The sequence below is a fragment of the Sceloporus occidentalis genome, unplaced genomic scaffold (genome assembly GCF_023333645.1).
Source record: "Sceloporus occidentalis isolate IW3139 unplaced genomic scaffold, rSceOcc1.0.p SCAF_91, whole genome shotgun sequence".
Classification (NCBI taxonomy): Eukaryota; Metazoa; Chordata; class Lepidosauria; order Squamata; family Phrynosomatidae; genus Sceloporus; species Sceloporus occidentalis.
In genome coordinates, this window is record NW_028317071.1 from 3,912,822 (window position 1) to 3,930,187 (window position 17,366).

The following is a 17,366-nucleotide window of genomic DNA, read 5'->3' on the forward strand; positions in this document are numbered from 1 at the left end:
TTATTTATTTTATTTATCCCAGCATGGGAAAAGTAGCAGAGGCAGCAGCTGGAGGAGAGCAATCTGTACTAAGCTAGCTTTCTACTTGCAGGGGTTTCATCCTTTGGAAGAGAGCCTTTGCCACTGTCTTCTGCTGTATTTGCAGATCCTGACCTTGTTGGGCAACATGCCACCCCGTGCTTCGTGTGCAGAAAGTCCCAGGCAAATGTAACCAACTTGTGTGTAATCTTGTCTAACTGCCACTACTTCAGGTGAGGCTGCCTGCCTCCTTGCTACAGCTTCCAAGCCGCCTTCATCATATTCACAAAATAGTCATCACTGTCGATAGAGGCACTTACTCCACTGTAGTAGTTAAGAAATTCTTCAGCTGTGATCTGCAAAAAAGCAGTAAAGTCAAGGTTTCCAGATGGTCTCACCCACAGTAGCTTATGTATTGGCAACTATGCCTTTGCATCTCTTACTTTCATGGTTATACACGGGCCATCTGGCTCTGGAAGGATTCATTCTTCCTCCCCCACAACTTCAAGTTCATACTGTCGAGTTTTACTTCTTGGGTTGTGAATCAGGTGGGATGTATGTGGTCCTGTTTACAAATCTGGCTCCCATCTGGGCAATTAAACAATTAACGTAAAGGACAAACCAGATCTCAGAATGTAATGAAAAAGGATTTTCGTTCTGAGAAAATAGTCCAATACAAGAAATCTTGAACAGCCAAAAACAATTGGATAATTGTGAAGTCGAAGGTTTTCATGTCTGGCATCCGTAGATTTTTGTGGGTTTTTCAGGATACGTGGGCATGTTCTAGACGAATTTATTCCTGGCATTTTGTCTGCATCTGTGGCTGGCATCTTCAGAGAATGGTGAAATGTCAGGAATAAACTCTTCTAGAACATGGCCCCATAGCCCGAAAAACCCACAAAAATCAATTGGATAATTGCTTCTCCCATTATGGGACGCCAGGCAGTTTGAAATATAGATTCAAATAAAAGAAACCCCTAATAATTATAACAACACTTTGCCAAAGCAAAGGATGGGAAATGATGCAGTGAGGAAAAGTGACTCCCCTGGTCTGGACCACCATCCCATTTTCAGCTATGAATAACCAAATCACTTGGATACCCCAGAACTTCAGTAGCCGTTGTTATGGTTGTTGTGTTCCTTCAGGTTGTCTCAGATTTATAGCAACCCTAAGGCAAACCCATCATGAGGTTTTCTTGGCAAGGTTTGTTCAAAGGGGGCTTGCCATTGCCATCCTCTGAGGCTGAGAGAATGTGACTTTCCCAAGGTCACCCAGTGGGGTTCCATGGTTGAACTGGGATTCATCCCAGTATCCTAGTCCAGTGCTCAGCCATTATACCACACTGGCCCTCAGTCTTCAGCTATACTGCCTGCAGGTGGTGGTTTTATGTTTTTCTCTTTTTCTTTGCCATTGGCAGAATTGCTGGCTGGTTCTGAGGTTTGATCCCCAAAAGTGACTTATGCAAGCTTCAGGAGACCATCCCAGGGGTTTCTCTGTTGCCTACCTTCCCATCCTTGTTGTCAGGGGAGTCAAAGCTGTCCAGAAAGGCCCGAAAGACCTGGTCCTCTGTACACTCTCCACTCTTGAATTTGGGGTGCGAGCAGCTGTTGTAGACCCCCCGAAGGTCTTCCACTGTCACCAGTCCATCTCCTGTCCTGTCCAGTTTCTGGAACGCCTCTCCGATTATCTCCTTCCTGGCTTTGGACATCGGGGGCTAAAGCAAAAAAAAAAAAAGGGTGAAAGATTCCCACTTTGAAACGCCTTCCTTGTTTAGGTCTTCCTAAGGCAAAATTTCCTTTTGGAAGGGCATGTCTGAAGTCTTCCCATGAGAAAAGATTTTCGGATTTTTATAAAAAACAGAATGTCCCCCACCCCATAAACCAAAAAGGGAATGAAGAAATGCTTGATGTATACAAAACAGTGGAAGTGCAAGAAATCACTTTTCCCCCTTTTGTTTTGGCTTTGCAAAACATTACAGAGGAAGCAAATTAAATGGCCCTTGAATGGATCCAGAGAGGCTCTTTCTAGGTTTTTTCATTATTTAAATTGCACTCAGAGGCTCCTGAACATTTTACTTTGTTTATTAATCAGTTATATTTCCATTCTCCCTTTCCTCCTGTCAGACCAAAGAGGGATGCATGGCTTTCTTCCTTCCTACAACAACCGTTTGAGGGAGAATGACTGGCCCAGACAATGGGTTTCGTGGCTCAGTAGGGCAAACTCCAACCTGGAGCCCTGCACACAATTGCTTCCCAGCAGAAGACACAGGAGGAGGAAGAAGAGAGCGGTGTCTTTTCACGTGGCTTGCCTGTCTCCCAGAAGCCATGATGGTCTTCTAAGCCCGGCTTAGCCAAAAGCCACCGGCTCAGCCACTTACTCTGTCCATCCCGCTTGCTCACCTGCAGGGCTTTCAGGAACTCATTGAAGTCGAGGGTCCCACTCTTGTTTTTATCACAAAAGTGGAAGATTTCATCCAGAGGGACCTCGGCATCCTGGAGACCCTTCCAGAATTCCTCCAGGTCCAAAGATTTGCTCCCATTGTCATCCATGATGCGGAAAAACCTGCAAGGAAAGATGGAGAGGGAGAGGTGAAAGCTGGTCAAGAAGGAAGGTAGCAGAAAATAAAATGCACTTGATACACAGGCCAGAAAGGCTGCCTCCTTTTTGGGACATACAAGCCCGGCATCTCACTGGCTGCATTGGCAGCGGGATTCTGAGGGCTGAAGTCCCCAAATGGGACATTTTCAAAACTGATTTGTGACATCTCCGACAGATACAAAGATGTAGCTTTGCTAGCAGAACCAGCACTTCCCAGCCTTTTATCTGAGGAAGAAATACTGCTCAGATATGTATGTTGAGTAAAAAACTCAAGTCTCACAGGTGGAACCCCAATTTTTAGTAAGAAATGGGAACTGCGGAGTTCTAAGTCCTTCCTTTCCCCTTTCTGGGGATTTGTTGTTGTTATTGTGCACCTTCAAGTTGTTTCCAATTTATGGCCACCTTATTGCAGGGTTTGTTCAGAGAAGGTTTGCCTTCTTCTGGGGCTGAGAGAGTGTGACTTGCCCAAGGCCACCCAGTGGGTTTCCATAGCACAGCAGGGATTTGAACTCTGGTCTCCAGGGTCCAAGGCAACATCAAACCCCTCCACAATTCTGGCTCTTAGCAAAAAGCAAATTAACCCATGCCAAAGGCTGGCTGCCAAACTGTAATAGGATGGAAGGAGACTCAAATCCATTTGCAAAGATCAAGTTGCAGAATTTGGCCGGTGGAATAGTCTGCTTCTCCATGGAGGTAGAATGGAGGAGAAGCCCACCTGGCTGCACCTATTTCCCAGAATCGTGGAGCTGGAAACCCCGCTTACCTGGCCAGACCGTGGATCCCCAAGGCTCCTCTTTCCAAGCACTTCTTCCTGAGCTTTGCAATGGCCTCCATGCCACACTCTTTGGCTGTTTGTTGAAACAGAGTCTGCAGAGGAAAGGGACAAAGTTGGATCAAGGCCCCTTGGCTCTTCCTCAGCCCAGCAGTCCTCCTTTTTGACCCAAATGGTTGTTCCTATTTATTGTTCCTCGGTTAAATGTTAATATGTGCTTTCAACTCCATCTCACCCTCTCCTAGGACTTTCTTGGCAGTCTTTGTTATTCAGAGGATATTTATTGCCATTGCTTTCCTTTGAGGCTGAGACAGTATGGCTTCTTCAAGCTCTCCCAGTGATGAGTCCAGAACTGAGCTAGGAATCGAACCCCTCTCTCCTAGAGTCCTGATCTCACACTAGTTCCCAGAACAAGGTCCCAGCTAGTAACTTGCCATTGTTAGCTGCCTTCAAGTCGACCTGGGAGGAGGCTTGCTATCATTGCCTTCCTCTGAGGCTGAGAGAGTGGGACTTGCCCAAAGTCAGCCAGTGGGCTTCCACAGCCAAGAGGGGGATTTGAACCAGAGTCTCTCCGAGTCCTAGCCCAGCATTCATACCATGACACCATGCTAACTCTGTTCTGATTCTCTGTTTCAGAAGAACCATCGCAAGCCTTTCGCCTCGAAGTTGAGCTGCACACATGCTTGCAATGCCAAGCTACAACAGTTAATCCATGTAATTATATTTCTTCTTCGTGGTCTCTGCGAATCATACAAATGGGTTTTACTGCGCCTGCGCAGTGCTGCTCGGAACCTACTGGAATCACTGGGCAAAGTTTACTTTGCAACATATAGAAACTTTTTGGTGGTAACTCCGCCCACCCGTTATAAGGCCCCTGCCTTCCCGCTCTTTTCCTCAGTTCCTTTTTTCCGCCACGCTAGCTGCTTCAAGGAACTTTCGCTCGCTCTTGCTTGCTTGGAATCACTTTCACTTTTGACCTCGGACCGTCTCTTGACCATTCTTTGTCTCCCGCCCCTGGTAACTTCGGACTTTCGGACTGTTGACCTCGTTTTTGGATTTTCCTCTGGCTTGATGACTCCGGAATCATGCCCGTGCCCTTCAAGAAGTGTGACGTTTGCGGGGGCAAGGTGCCCGTCCAGGACCCGCACTCCTCCTGCCTCCTGTGCTTGGGCAAGGACCACGATGCCAAGGCTTGCCTGCTCTGCAAGTCCCTCTCATCTCAAGCCTGGAAAAATCGTGAGTCCCGGCTCACCTCTGCGATTGCCCTGGGCAATCCAGAGCGTTGATGCCACTGTTTTACATTCTGTTGAATGTTGATTTGCACAATTCCAATGGGACTGGTCTTGCATGACCTTTGATCCCCTTCTCAGGTTTTGCAATGTTATTGCTATGTTGACTTTGTGCATGAACAAAAAGACTGACTCTTTTTATGGTTCAAGGTGTTTATTGTTGCAATAAATATACCCTTGGTGACCATAGCTTTGGTTTCAGGACACTCCCTCCGCCGCTTACCTAAGCTTGTCAGTCTTAACCCATTTGTATGATTCGCAGAGACCACGAAGAAGAAGGACAGGTTGCTTACCTGTAACAGTATTTCTTTGAGTGGTCATCTGCGAATACATACAAATCCCACCCGTCCATCCCCTCAGTGTCCTGCTCTCATTGGCTCTCTCCATCGCCTGCTTGGCAGAAAAATTGCGGAACTGGGGAAAGAGCGGGAAGGCAGGGGCCTTATAACAGGTGGGCGGAGTTACCGCCAAAAAGTTTCTATATGTTGCAAAGTGAACTTTGCCTAGTGATTCCAGAAGTTTCCGAACAGCACTGCGCAGGCGCAGTGAAACCCATTTGTATGTATTCGCAGATGACCACTCGAAGAAATACTGTTACAGGTGAGCAACCTGTCTTTATTCTCTGCTTTTTCAACACTAAATCTATCACAGGATACAAAGATGGGTTCTATAAGCCAAGCAAAGATTCATGTAGAGGACTGGACTTAATTTCAAAAGCCCTCTGGCCATGTCAAGAGTATTTGCTACCTCTGGCACTTCTGGTAAGGTCTCCCTGTTATTCAAGAGCCTTGTGATCCCTTGAAGGCTGTTAATTTTATTTTGGATGATGGTGATGATGATGTTTGTTTTTATATCCCACTTTTCCCCTGCCGTTGGGACACAGCGGCTTACAAATTAAAAATATACAAAAATGGACATTAAAATAGAATTAAACTAGCATAGCATTTAAATGGGAAGACCAGCATGGCATAGTTTTTCGAGTGTTGGACTATGATTCTGGAGACCAGAGTTTGATTCCCAGTTCAGACACAAAGCCACTGGTCTTGATTCTGGAGACCAGAGAGTCATACTTTTTCAACCTCGGGAAGGCCATGGCAAACCACCTCTAAACAAACCTTGCCCAGAAAACCCAACAATAGGTTCACCGTAAGTCAGAAAAGGCTTGAAAAATATGCATGAAATTTGGCTTTCATGCATATTTATTTTATGATAAGAGTATGGTAGATAGAGATTTCAAAAATCATTTTGTCCATAAAACTTTAGTACAAATATGAATGAAATACAAAACAAGATGGTCCCCTAAAATTCCACTATGGGCATCCCCAGCGGAAGCATTCCTGGGACGAGAAGTATACAGTGAAAAGAAATGGATTCAATATAGTGATGTCATTAAAGTGGTTGAAGGTATCCAAACCATTAAAACACAAGAGGAAATGATTAGGGACGGTTTTTCATGCAACTGGTTTGCATATAGGCAATTGGTTGAGAGATTCAAAATGGATAAAAAGCAAATGGGTGTCGCAACAAGTGTCCCAGAATTAGAGAAATTGGTTAAGAAAGAGCATAAAAACAGGATATCTAAATTTTATAATTTGATTTTGAAATGGGAATTGGAAGATGAGGTAGTTAAAGATTATATGCTCCAATGGATGGAAGCTTTGAATCAAAATACCATGTTGGAGCAGTGGGAGAAGACATGGTGGAGTAGCATTAAATTTACAAGTAATGTGGAAATTAGAGAAAATTATTATAAATCAATGTTCAGATGGTATTTGACACCATATAAACTAAAATGTTTTAAGGAGCTAAAGGCTGGAAGTGTAACACAGAATTAGGTACATATATGCATGTTTGGTGGACTTGTGAAAAGGCCAAAAAGTTCTGGAAAATGATTCATGGCAAAATGAAAAAGATATTTAAATTCAATATTCGCGTGGACCCTAAAACGTATCTTCTGAATATAGTAGAAGAGCTTAACATGGAAAGACAGGAAGGAAAATTTATATTTCTAGCTATATGTGCTGCCAGGATCACATATGCAAGATACTAACTCCGTCATTAGAAGAATGGAAATTAAAACTACAGTGGATCCTTGTTATACGCTGTGGTTTGGTTCCAAGATCCCCCGTGTATAACAAAATCCGTGTATGCTCAAGTCCCATTAAGTATAATGACATAGCAAAATGGTGTCCCTAATAAAAAATGGAACATCAAGGTAAATTTATACTTTTTTGGAACATTTTCAAACCGTGTATGCTTAAATCCGTGTATAAAAAATCCGTGTATAAGAAGGGCCGACTGTATATGATCTGTATGAAATGGATAAACTATCCTTCCTCTCAAAAAATAAGACAGTATCAATCTTTTATAAAGAAGGGAGTTCATGGGTTACCTATGTTGAATTGGATGAAAAGGAATCCAGATATATAGCGCCATTGGAATAATAGCGGGCTTTAAAAGGATTAAATATAAGACATAGATCAGGGGTCGGCAACCTCCAGCCCGCGGGCCGGATGCGGCCTGCGAAGGCCTGGCTACCACCCCCGGCTGCTCTTGCCGCCGCCGCCGCCCGTCGTGGCTTTTCGCCGCTCTGGGCACCGCCATTTTGGGCGGCAAAATGGTGGCGAAGTCTCACGCGACCTTCCCCTCCAGGTGGGCTCCCAGGGCGGCAGGGGGCCTCTGGGGGGCCCGCTGCTGTCCCTGGGGCCCTCCAGGTGGGCTCCCAGGGGGGCAGGGGGCCTCTGCGGGGCCCGATGCCGTCCCTGGGGCCCTCCAGGTGGGCTCCCAGGGCGGCAGGGGGCCTCTGGGGGGCCTGCTGCCGTCCCTGGGGCCCTCCGGGTGGGCTCCCAGGGCGGCAGGGGGCCTCTGCGGGGCCCGATGCTGTCCCTGGGGCCCTCCAGGTGGGCTCCCAGGGCGGCAGGGGGCCTCTGGGGGGCCCGCTGCCGTCCCTGGGGCCCTCCAGGTGGGCTCCCAGGGCGGCAGGGGGCCTCTGCGGGGCCCGCTGCCGTCCCTGGGGCCCTGCAGGAGGGCTCCCAGGGCGGCAGGGGGCCTGTGCGGTTCCCGCTGCCGTCCCTGGGGCCCTGCAGGAGGGCTCCCAGGGCGGCAGGGGGCCTCTGGGGGGCCCGCTGCCGTCCCTGGGGCCCTGCAGGAGGGCTCCCAGGGCGGCAGGGGGCCTCTGGGAGGCCCGCTGCCGTCTCTGGGGCCCTCCAGGCGGGCTCCCAGGGTGGTAGGGGGCCTCTGCGGGGCCCGCTGCCATCTCTGGGGCCCTGCAGGAGGGCTCCCAGGGTGGCAGGGGGCCTCTGCGTGTCCCGCTGCCGTCTCTGGGGCCCTGCGGGAGGGCTCCCAGGGCGGCAGGGGGCCTCTGCAGGGCCCGCTGCCGTCTCTGGGGCCCTGCGGGAGGGCTCCCAGGGCGGCAGGGGGCCTCTGCGGGGCCCGCTGCCGTACCTGGGGCCCTGCGGGAGGGCTCCCAGGGCGGCAGGGGGCCTCTGGGAGGCCTGCTGCCGTCTCTGGGGCCCTCCAGGGGGTCCTCCAGCGCTGGCAGGCCCCCCCAGCTTTTTTGCCGGTCTCTGACGGGGCCTGGGGCCCCGTCAGGGGCCAGCAAAAATGGGGAGGCCTGGCCCCTGGAGGGTGGAAGCTCCGCCCCTGGCATGCGGCCCCGCCCCTGGAGGGTGGAAGCTCCACCCCCAGCACACAGCCCCGCCCCGGAGGGTGGAAGCTCCACCCCAGCATGTGGCCCCGCCCCGGAGGGTTGAAGCTCCACCCCTCGCACGTGGCCCCGCCCCGGAGGGTCAAAGCTCTACCCCTCGGCTTCGGCCCCCCAGTTGCCTGAGGGACAGCAACCCGGCCCCCGGCTCAAAAAGGTTGCCTACCCCTGACATAGATGGTTAGCTTTATGAATACGTAAATACTCTTAAACAATATAAGGTCTTGTGTTTTGGTTTTTGTTCTTTTCTCTTCCAATATATACCAACATATGCAGTTTATGTTAATTATAAATTGAAGGACGTGGGGAGGAACGACGATACAAAGATATAAGAGTAGATCGATAACTGATGGAGAATAGAAAATATATTAAACATATAAGTTCAAAAATAAGGAAATAAATTGGAATGTCAAATACAGATAAAGGTTGACTGGGATATAACTAATAGAGGATTAAGATTTTGAAGATATTAAATTATAAGATATTAAGAGTTTGTGATTAGTAAATATTGATCTTTGAAAATCACTTGTGCAGCTGAGGAAGTTATGATGAGGTTTGTATATATGTTTTATGATATTATGTGTTTGTATGTTATATGTTTTAATGATTTGACAATAAAAATTAAAAAAAGAAAAGACTTGAAGGCACACAACATACACACAGTATTAAAATCATAATAAATCATAATAGATTTTATTTCTTTCTCGCCTTTCCTCAAGGCTCGAGGTGCAACGTGTTAAAATGCAAAATACATTTTAGAAAACAAAACACATAAAGCCAACAGTTAAAATACAATCTTAAAAACCCATTCCAATGCAGTCATATAATACATTCTTTTACAATATACCAATTAAAAAAGTTGTGGTTGAAAACTGACTGGTCGTCCTGCTGGAAGGGATACACCTTGAGTGCTGTTTTAAAGCGCTGTTTTAAAATGCAGTCACTCATTACAAAATAAAATACAGTTGAAAAGATAGAAGTGCAATGGCTGCTAGAAGAAACTCCTCAAGTCTTTGGCCGCTTTTGCCCTCTTTCTGTCTTCCCCTTTTAAATGCCCATTTAATTCCTACCTGCGGCTCTTGCTTGCTGGTCTGATGAGATGATCCCTCCAAAGTGCGGCAGTTCCAGCTTGGGAGCTGTTTGTTGTTGTCTGGCGCCAAGCCTGATCCTCTTTCCATAGCAATCTCCATGGCGGTTGTCAGGGATGCTGGGCAACGTTGGCACAGGAGTGCCCAGTGGGCATTTGGCTCAGCCAAGGGAGAGGAAGGAGGGAAGGACTGCGGCCAGAGATGGTGACTCTGCCCCAAAGGAAAGTTTCTGCTAATACCCAGCTGCTAGGAAAGATAACAAATCTTTCTCCTTAACAATAAAAATATACTGGTTATTTGTGCCTTTTCCCCAGCAGGGCCTTGGAACATAAGAATAAGAAATGCAAAGGAGGAGGATGTCATCCAAAGTGCAAATTCACAAAGATAGCCAGAAACTAAGGAAAGGCACCATCTCTAGAATCCTAGAGCCAGAAAGGGCTCCAAAGTCTATCTAGTCTCACCCGTGCCGGAATATGTGCCCAAAGCAACCATTGAGGTGGTTGTCCTGTTTATTCACCTTGGTGTTCTTATTTACTTTGGTAAAGTTAAAGCTTTCTTTCTTTTTCTTTTTGCAGTTTGGAGGTTCTCCCAGTATCTCAGAGAATAGTTTTGTGATTACAGGAAGCACATAACATTAGAATCAAGTGGGTTGCCAAGGGTCATCTAACCCGCTCCCTCCCATGGCACAAAACCCCCATATTTCAAGCTCTCATGACACACGTCTGTCTGACCCCCTTTATATAAATGCCTAACAGAGGAGCACCACCATCCTGGAGTCTTACAGTCATTAAATGGCAAGAGTTGGGTTGGCTATCCCCACAAAGATAGCTGATGGTGGGTCGATGGGACAAGGAATCTGTGCCCCTTGTTAATCCAAACTTTAAAGTAGCTGACTTTTACAGGATCTGTTTGAGATGTGGGATCTATATGAGGGATCAAGTTCAGCAACGTGGAGTTTTCAGAGTTCAGACCAAAGAAAGTCTGGGTTCCTTGCCCCAGTGAGACAGAATCATGGAGGTGGAAGGGACCCCAAGGGCCATATAGTCCAACCCCTTGCTATGCAGGAAGACACAGCTAAAGCATTCCTGAGAAATGCCCATCTGCAGATGGAAAGTCTGCCAACCTCTGGGAAAGTCCATTCTGCTGTCAAACAGCTCTTACAGTAAAGAAGTTCTGCCTCATGTTTAGATGGATCCCATTTTGGGAGAAAGGCCGGGTGTAAACCTAATAAATTAACAAAAAGGTGGAATGTCTTTCCTTGGAAGCTACACGGAAGCCACTTAAAAGCTTCTGTGCAAGTAGTCCCAGGAGCCAGCTGAAGAAGATATGCACCCAGGTTTCTATGCTTATGCTGTTAAAATATTAATAGAGTGCATTCACATGGTTTGAGAGTTGGACCTGGAGATCAGAGTTCAATTCTCGGCTCAGAGATGAAACCCACTGGATGATCTTGGGAAAGTCACACTCTCTCGCCCTCAGAGGAAGGCAAAGGCAAACCCCCTCCAAAGAAACCTTTCCAAGAAAACTGCATGATACAGTCACCATAAGTCAGAAACAACTTGAAGGCACACAATACACAGTTTTGCATACGTTTAAAAAGACTTTCGAAACAAAAGATGTATGTGTTATGTATGAGATATGTTGTAACAACATGGCAGAGGAGGCATGTTTCCCCCCCCCCCCAATTCTCTCATACCAAACTAGATCCTGGGAGTGTGTGTACTCTGGATAGTAGGGATGATGAGTGTTGCAGTCCAACAGTGTCTGAAAGGCCGCACTCTGTCAACAGAAGCCCTTGTCAGAGTCCTCCCTTTGTCTGAGGCAGAAGATGGGAAAGTCGGAGAAAAAGGGTCTGTTGGTGACATCCCTCCTTCCTCCCCCTCTGCACCAGATTTAAAAATCAAGACAATAGTTAACAGAACTAAACCGATTTTCCAGAAGACAGAAGGAGAGGGAACCATACTCGGACACAAAGCCTTACACACAGATCTAGTATACCAAAAATATGTTTATTTGTATTTGCTTCTAATGTGGAAAAGGTTAGACTGAGAACCTCGTGTAACAAAATCCCCGTAGGCACTTAACCGGTCCTCCTTTTGCAACGGAGGACAACAGAGGAACTAACCCAGGTAACAGCCACCGAGAGAAAGCGCAGGGCTTTCCCAGCCTCGATCGTGCAGGAGTAAACCTCATAGCGCCCAACAGGACCAGCATCCCTTCACCAGCCTCAAGAGCTCCAAATTATCTTAAATTTGGGACCAGGGTGCAGCAAGAGAGATGAACGCCTGGAGGAATCGAGGACGAAGGGCCATTGAGCAGAAAGGAAATGGAAGAGGCCCAGAATCTTTGGAAATCAGAAACTCCCCAAAACATCAGCCTCTGGAAAGCAAAGTGGCTAAACATGGGCAGCTCTGCAATTGCCCAGACTTGTATCAGCACCTATTTTTCCCCTAGGAAACTGCAGTTCCAACAAACCAAGAGTCTCTGCACTACACAAATACAGCAGTTTTAATGGTCAAAGCTTGCAGCCTTAGCTATCCTAGGATTGTAATCTGGAAATGTGCTACGAATCCTCTGTAATTCAGGCAAGGAAACTTGGGCTCTAACAGAAGAGCCTTGGCTCCTCTCATGAAACTACAAATCCCTGAATCCTGCAGGATGGAGACATGGCAGTTAGTGTAGGATCAGACTGCTAGAACTGTGGAGTGTGCAGGCACACCCTTAACCACCCCAAGCCAGGACCAAGAGTAGCAGAAGTACACATCATTATTAATAATAATAATAAATATTTGTAAGGAGCAAGGAAACCCAATGCAACCGAATGAATGATTGAAATTGAAGGAGGTTGCAGTGGGTTTAGGAGCAGTGGAGGAAAGGATGGAACTGGAAACCTGGAAGAGAGACTAGTGGGTTTCAAAGTACTGAAATATCTAGTTGCAGTTACCATTTGTTCCCTTTATTTCCTATGGCTGGATAGAGCAGGCCCCGGTTCTTCATGGGACGGAGGGGGCTGAAATGCAGAAAAAGAAGTACCAGAAAGTTAGGGGTTGAAATGCAGCCCTCGTGGAAGAGCTGAGGTTACAAGTTAGCCTTCCATTCCCATGGATTTTTTTATCCATGGATTCAAGCATCGAGGGCTTGAAAATATCTTTAAAATATATAAACTCCCAAAAGCAAAACCTGATTTTGCCACTGTATATAAGGGACACCATTTTACTATGCCGTTATATTCAATGGGACTTCAGCTTCCACGGATTTTGTTATCCATGGGGAATCCTGGAATCAAACTTCAGCGGATAGCAAGGGCCCATGATAGTAGTAATAGTAATAGTAGTAGTAATAAAAATATCCATTGTATATAATGGGATTTCAGCATCTACAAATTTTGTTATCCACCGGGGCTCCTGGAACCAAAACCCAGCAGATACCAAGAGACCACTGTATTCTGAAAGCCAACTGACTCCATGGCGGAGGAGCTGGAGGGAGCCATTGAAATGGGTTCCTAAAGGCATGAGGAATGAAAGGTGCTCCCACCAAATCAGTGGAGCTGAAGTGACAGTCCAGGGTTCAACATTTGACTCTGGTAGTATTCCCTTTAAAATGGTGTTGCTGGTGTGTAGGAACCCCCTCTTACACCTGAGACATTCCAAAGGCTGTCTCTGAAGGAGGAAACAAGTGTCCCCAATGCATCCTGTGGCCAAAGACATGTGGAAACTGCCTGGCTTGGTGGGCGCGTGGGCACCAAGAAAGACAAGCCAGCAATGCACCAAAAATTATGTTCCAACCCTGAGGAATCATTGCTAAGAGGGCACATGGATAAAATATATATATGAAAGAGACCTCCCCCTATGTTCCTCCAAAGAGGAGAAGTTACTTGGAGGGAGCACAACTCCCAAATTATAGAATCCTTAAGTTGGAAGGGACTGCCAGGGGCCACCCAGTCCAACCCCATTATGCCATGCAGGAATACATAGAATCCGACAGTTGGAAGGGACCTCCACTCCAAAACCATTTTGCCATGCAGGGACATGCAATCAAAGCCTTTGTTGTGACAGGTGGGCATCCAGCCTCTGCTTAAGAACCTCCAACGAGGGAGACTCCACCACCCTCCGTCTTCCACTGCCAAACGGCTCTTACTGTCAGGAAGTCCACAGCTCCCAAAGCTAGTCCTTCCAGATTGTACCACAGCCTGCCAAAATATGGCATAAATGAGGCTGCTGGGCAGGCTGGTTTGTCGTGGCAGCTGAGGTTTGATTATTTGGGGGCCAAATGGGATGCTTTACGGTCAGCCAGCGAGTTTGGCTGGTGTGCCCGAAGGTGGCGGGTTCAAATTCCACCACAATGGTTCAAGTAAACTGCAAAACCCTTCTCTTCAAAGAGCCCCCAACGTGTCTGGGGCTGAGGAAAGGGCTTGTGCCCCATGTTCACACTGTCGTGCCAAACAAAGTCTGGTCAGAGTTGTGGTCTTCATCCTCCTCCTCTTCCACCCCAAGAGAGAAGTCGTTGGTGCCATCCAAGTCAAGGCTCAGGAGGCAGTTCATCTCCAACGAGGGTCTGAGTTCGGGAGAGCTGCGTCCTCCAAGGATGGGGCTCAATCGTTCCCCTTCGGCCATGTAGGCCAGGAGGTTGTCCAGCACCGGGCGGCTGCGGCAGATCTTACTCAGCAAGCGGCTCCGGTGGCAGAGCTGGCTGATCAGGTGGTCCTTCTCCTGGATGAGGCTCAGGAGCTGCTGGGTCTTCTCCTCCGAGGACTGGAGCTTCTCCTCCAAGGCGGCTATCTCCCTGCGGGGGGAAAAGAATGGAGAAGGGGAAAACATAGTTGGCCTGGAAAAGGCAAAACAGATTCCAAGAAGGGTAAGTGTCAGGCGGCTTGAATAAATCCCCCCTAAAATTTCCACCAAGGGACACTGTTTGGATGTACACTCATCCCTCCATATTTGCTGCTTTGATATTTGTGGCTTTTAATATCCATGGATTTGATTAATGTTCCCTCTAGGAATCTCTAGGTCCCCCAGTGCAACTCTATGGTCAACTTTAACTAAAAGTTGCCCTGGAGAACCTAGAGATTCCCAGAGAGAACACTCTACTAGGCCTTTGTAGCTCCTCCAGCGCAGTTCTATGGCCAGCGTCTGTTGGATGTTGGCCACAGAGTTGCCCTGGAGGACCTAGAGATTCCTAGAGAGAACACTCTACTAGGCCTTTGTAGCTCCTCCAGCGCAGTTCTATGGCCAGTGTCTGTCGGAAGTTGACCATAGAGTTGCCCTGGAGGACCTAGAGATTCCTAGAGAGAACACTCTACTAGGCCTTTGTAGCTCCTCCAGCGCAGTTCTATGGCCAGTGTCTGTCGGAAGTTGACCATAGAGTTGCCCTGGAGGACCTAGAGATTCCTAGAGAGAACACTCTACTAGGCCTTTGTAGCTCCTCCAGCGCAGTTCTATGGCCAGTGTCTGTCGGAAGTTGACCATAGAGTTGCCCTGGAGGACCTAGAGATTCCTAGAGAGAACACTCTACTAGGCCTTTGTAGCTCCTCCAGCGCAGTTCTATGGCCAGCATCTGTTGGATGTTGGCCACAGAGTTGCCTGGAGGACTTAGAGATTCCTAGAGAGAACACTCTACTAGGCCTTTGTAGCTCCTCCAGCGCAGTTCTATGGCCAGTGTCTGTCGGAAGTTGACCAGAGTTGTTCTGGAGGACCTAGAGATTCCTAGAGAGAACACTCTACTAGGCCTTTGTAGCTCCTCCAGCGCAGTTCTATGGCCAGCGTCTGTTGGATGTTGGCCACAGAGTTGCCCTGGAGGACCTAGAGCATCCTAGAGAGAACACTCTACTAGGCCTTTGTAGCTCCTCCAGCGCAGTTCTATGGCCAGCGTTTGTTGGATGTTGGCCACAGAGTTGCCCTGGAGGACCTAGAGATTCCTAGAGAGAACACTCTACTAGGCCTTTGTAGCTCCTCCAGCGCAGTTCTATGGCCAGCGTCTGTTGGATGTTGGCCACAGAGTTGCCCTGGAGGACCTAGAGATTCCTAGAGAGAACACTCTACTAGGCCTTTGTAGCTCCTCCAGCGCAGTTCTATGGCCAGCGTTTGTTGGATGTTGGCCACAGAGTTGCCCTGGAGGACCTAGAGATTCCTAGAGAGAACACTCTACTAGGCCTTTGTAGCTCCTCCAGCGCAGTTCTATGGCCAGCGTCTGTTGGATGTTGGCCACAGAGTTGCCCTGGAGGACCTAGAGATTCCTAGAGAGAACACTCTACTAGGCCTTTGTAGCTCCTCCAGCGCAGTTCTATGGCCAGTGTCTGTCGGACGTTGGCCACAGAGTTGCCCTGGAGGACCTAGAGATTCCTAGAGAGAACACTCTACTAGGCCTTTGTAGCTCCTCCAGCGCAGTTCTATGGCCAGTGTCTGTCGGACGTTGGCCACAGAGTTGCCCTGGAGGACCTAGAGATTCCTAGAGAGAACACTCTACTAGGCCTTTGTAGCTCCTCCAGCGCAGTTCTATGGCCAGTGTCTGTCGGACGTTGGCCACAGAGTTGCCCTGGAGGACCTAGAGATTCCTAGAGAGAACACTCTACTAGGCCTTTGTAGCTCCTCCAGCGCAGTTCTATGGCCAGTGTCTGTCGGACGTTGGCCACAGAGTTGCCCTGGAGGACCTAGAGATTCCTAGAGAGAACACTCTACTAGGCCTTTGTAGCTCCTCCAGCGCAGTTCTATGGCCAGTGTCTGTCGGACGTTGGCCACAGAGTTGCCCTGGAGGACCTAGAGATTCCTAGAGAGAACACTCTACTAGGCCTTTGTAGCTCCTCCAGCGCAGTTCTATGGCCAGTGTCTGTCGGACGTTGGCCACAGAGTTGCCCTGGAGGACCTAGAGATTCCTAGAGAGAACACTCTACTAGGCCTTTGTAGCTCCTCCAGCGCAGTTCTATGGCCAGTGTCTGTCGGACGTTGGCCACAGAGTTGCCTGGAGGACTTAGAGATTCCTAGAGAGGTGTCCCCTGGTAAAAACTTGGTTTTTTGTTATTTGCAGCTTTTCCATATTCACGGGGGTCTTGTGTCGCTGACCCTCACGAATAAGGGGGGGACAAGTGTAATAGGATTTGTCCTTCCATAAATTTTGGGGTCCATCGTGGTTTGAGTGATGGACTCTGACTCCGGTCCAAATCCACAGCCGCCACTGCCGCCATGGAGCCAGGAAGAAATCCCTTCATAGCATCTAATCTGACCCTCTCCTGACCAGAAGCTTCTTCCTTGGCCAAGTCACACTCTCTCAGCCTAAGAAGGGAAGGCCAGGTGCTTCTGAAGTAATTCTGCCATGGCAGAAATGCAGAAATAATCCAGTTTGAGAGCGCTTTGGCTCAGTGCTAGGGAATCCTGGGAACTGTAGTCTGTTGTGGTAGCAGAGCTCGCTTGACAGAGAAGGCTCAGTGTCTTACAAAAACTACAGTTCCCAGAATCCCCTAGCATCCCGACACAATGCTACGGAATTCTGGGAACTGTAGTTTTGTAAGCCATTGAGCCCTACTCTGTCTGAGAGAGCTCTGGTGCCCAGCCCCACTCTCTGCCTCGTCGCACTCACCGCTCCCTTCCGCTTCGGGCCCGGGCCTCTGCTTGGCGCATCTCGGCGTCCTTCCGGATGAGGCTCTCGGCCTGCCCTCGCACCGTCTCCTCCGCCGCCGCCAGCCGCCGCTCCAGCTCCGCCACTCGCCCGTGGAGGGCCGCCAGGTGCGCGTTGGCCTCCCGGATCTGCACCGGCGTCGGAGGAACCAGGGAGTAGGACGGCGGCTGCGAGGACATTGCGCCCGAGGAAGGACGGCGCCACGCCCCGACAGGCCACGCCCTGCAGCCAATCAGCGCACGGAGAATCAGTTCGGTGCCACGCCCATGACGCTAGGGAACCAACCAAC

The 17,366-nt window shown here is 48.7% G+C and overlaps 2 protein-coding genes across 3 annotated transcripts; both read right to left on the bottom strand.

Moving 5' to 3' along the window:
• On the bottom strand, window positions 1–11,111 carry LOC149284575 (calcyphosin-like protein). 2 transcript variants are annotated; one of them, XM_089496557.1, is made up of 5 exons: window positions 9,452–11,111; window positions 3,381–3,484; window positions 2,419–2,581; window positions 1,524–1,733; window positions 1–374 (listed from the first exon to the last, which is right to left on the bottom strand). In XM_089496557.1, the coding sequence occupies exons 1-5, from the start codon at window positions 9,569–9,571 to the stop codon at window positions 273–275; spliced, it is 699 nt and encodes a 232-aa protein (XP_089352683.1). In that variant the 5' UTR covers window positions 9,572–11,111; the 3' UTR covers window positions 1–272. The 2 variants fall into 2 exon arrangements, with proteins under 2 accessions (XP_089352683.1, XP_089352684.1); XM_089496558.1 differs by lacking the exon at window positions 1–374 and adding an exon at window positions 449–606.
• A 346-nt stretch (window positions 11,112–11,457) lies between these two features.
• On the bottom strand, window positions 11,458–17,268 carry LOC149284576 (vimentin-type intermediate filament-associated coiled-coil protein-like). The gene is made up of 2 exons (XM_089496588.1): window positions 17,039–17,268; window positions 11,458–14,251 (listed from the first exon to the last, which is right to left on the bottom strand). Exons 1-2 carry the CDS (start codon window positions 17,254–17,256, stop codon window positions 13,894–13,896), a joined length of 576 nt encoding a protein of 191 aa, XP_089352714.1. The 5' UTR covers window positions 17,257–17,268; the 3' UTR covers window positions 11,458–13,893.
• Between the last annotated feature and the right edge of the window lie 98 nt (window positions 17,269–17,366).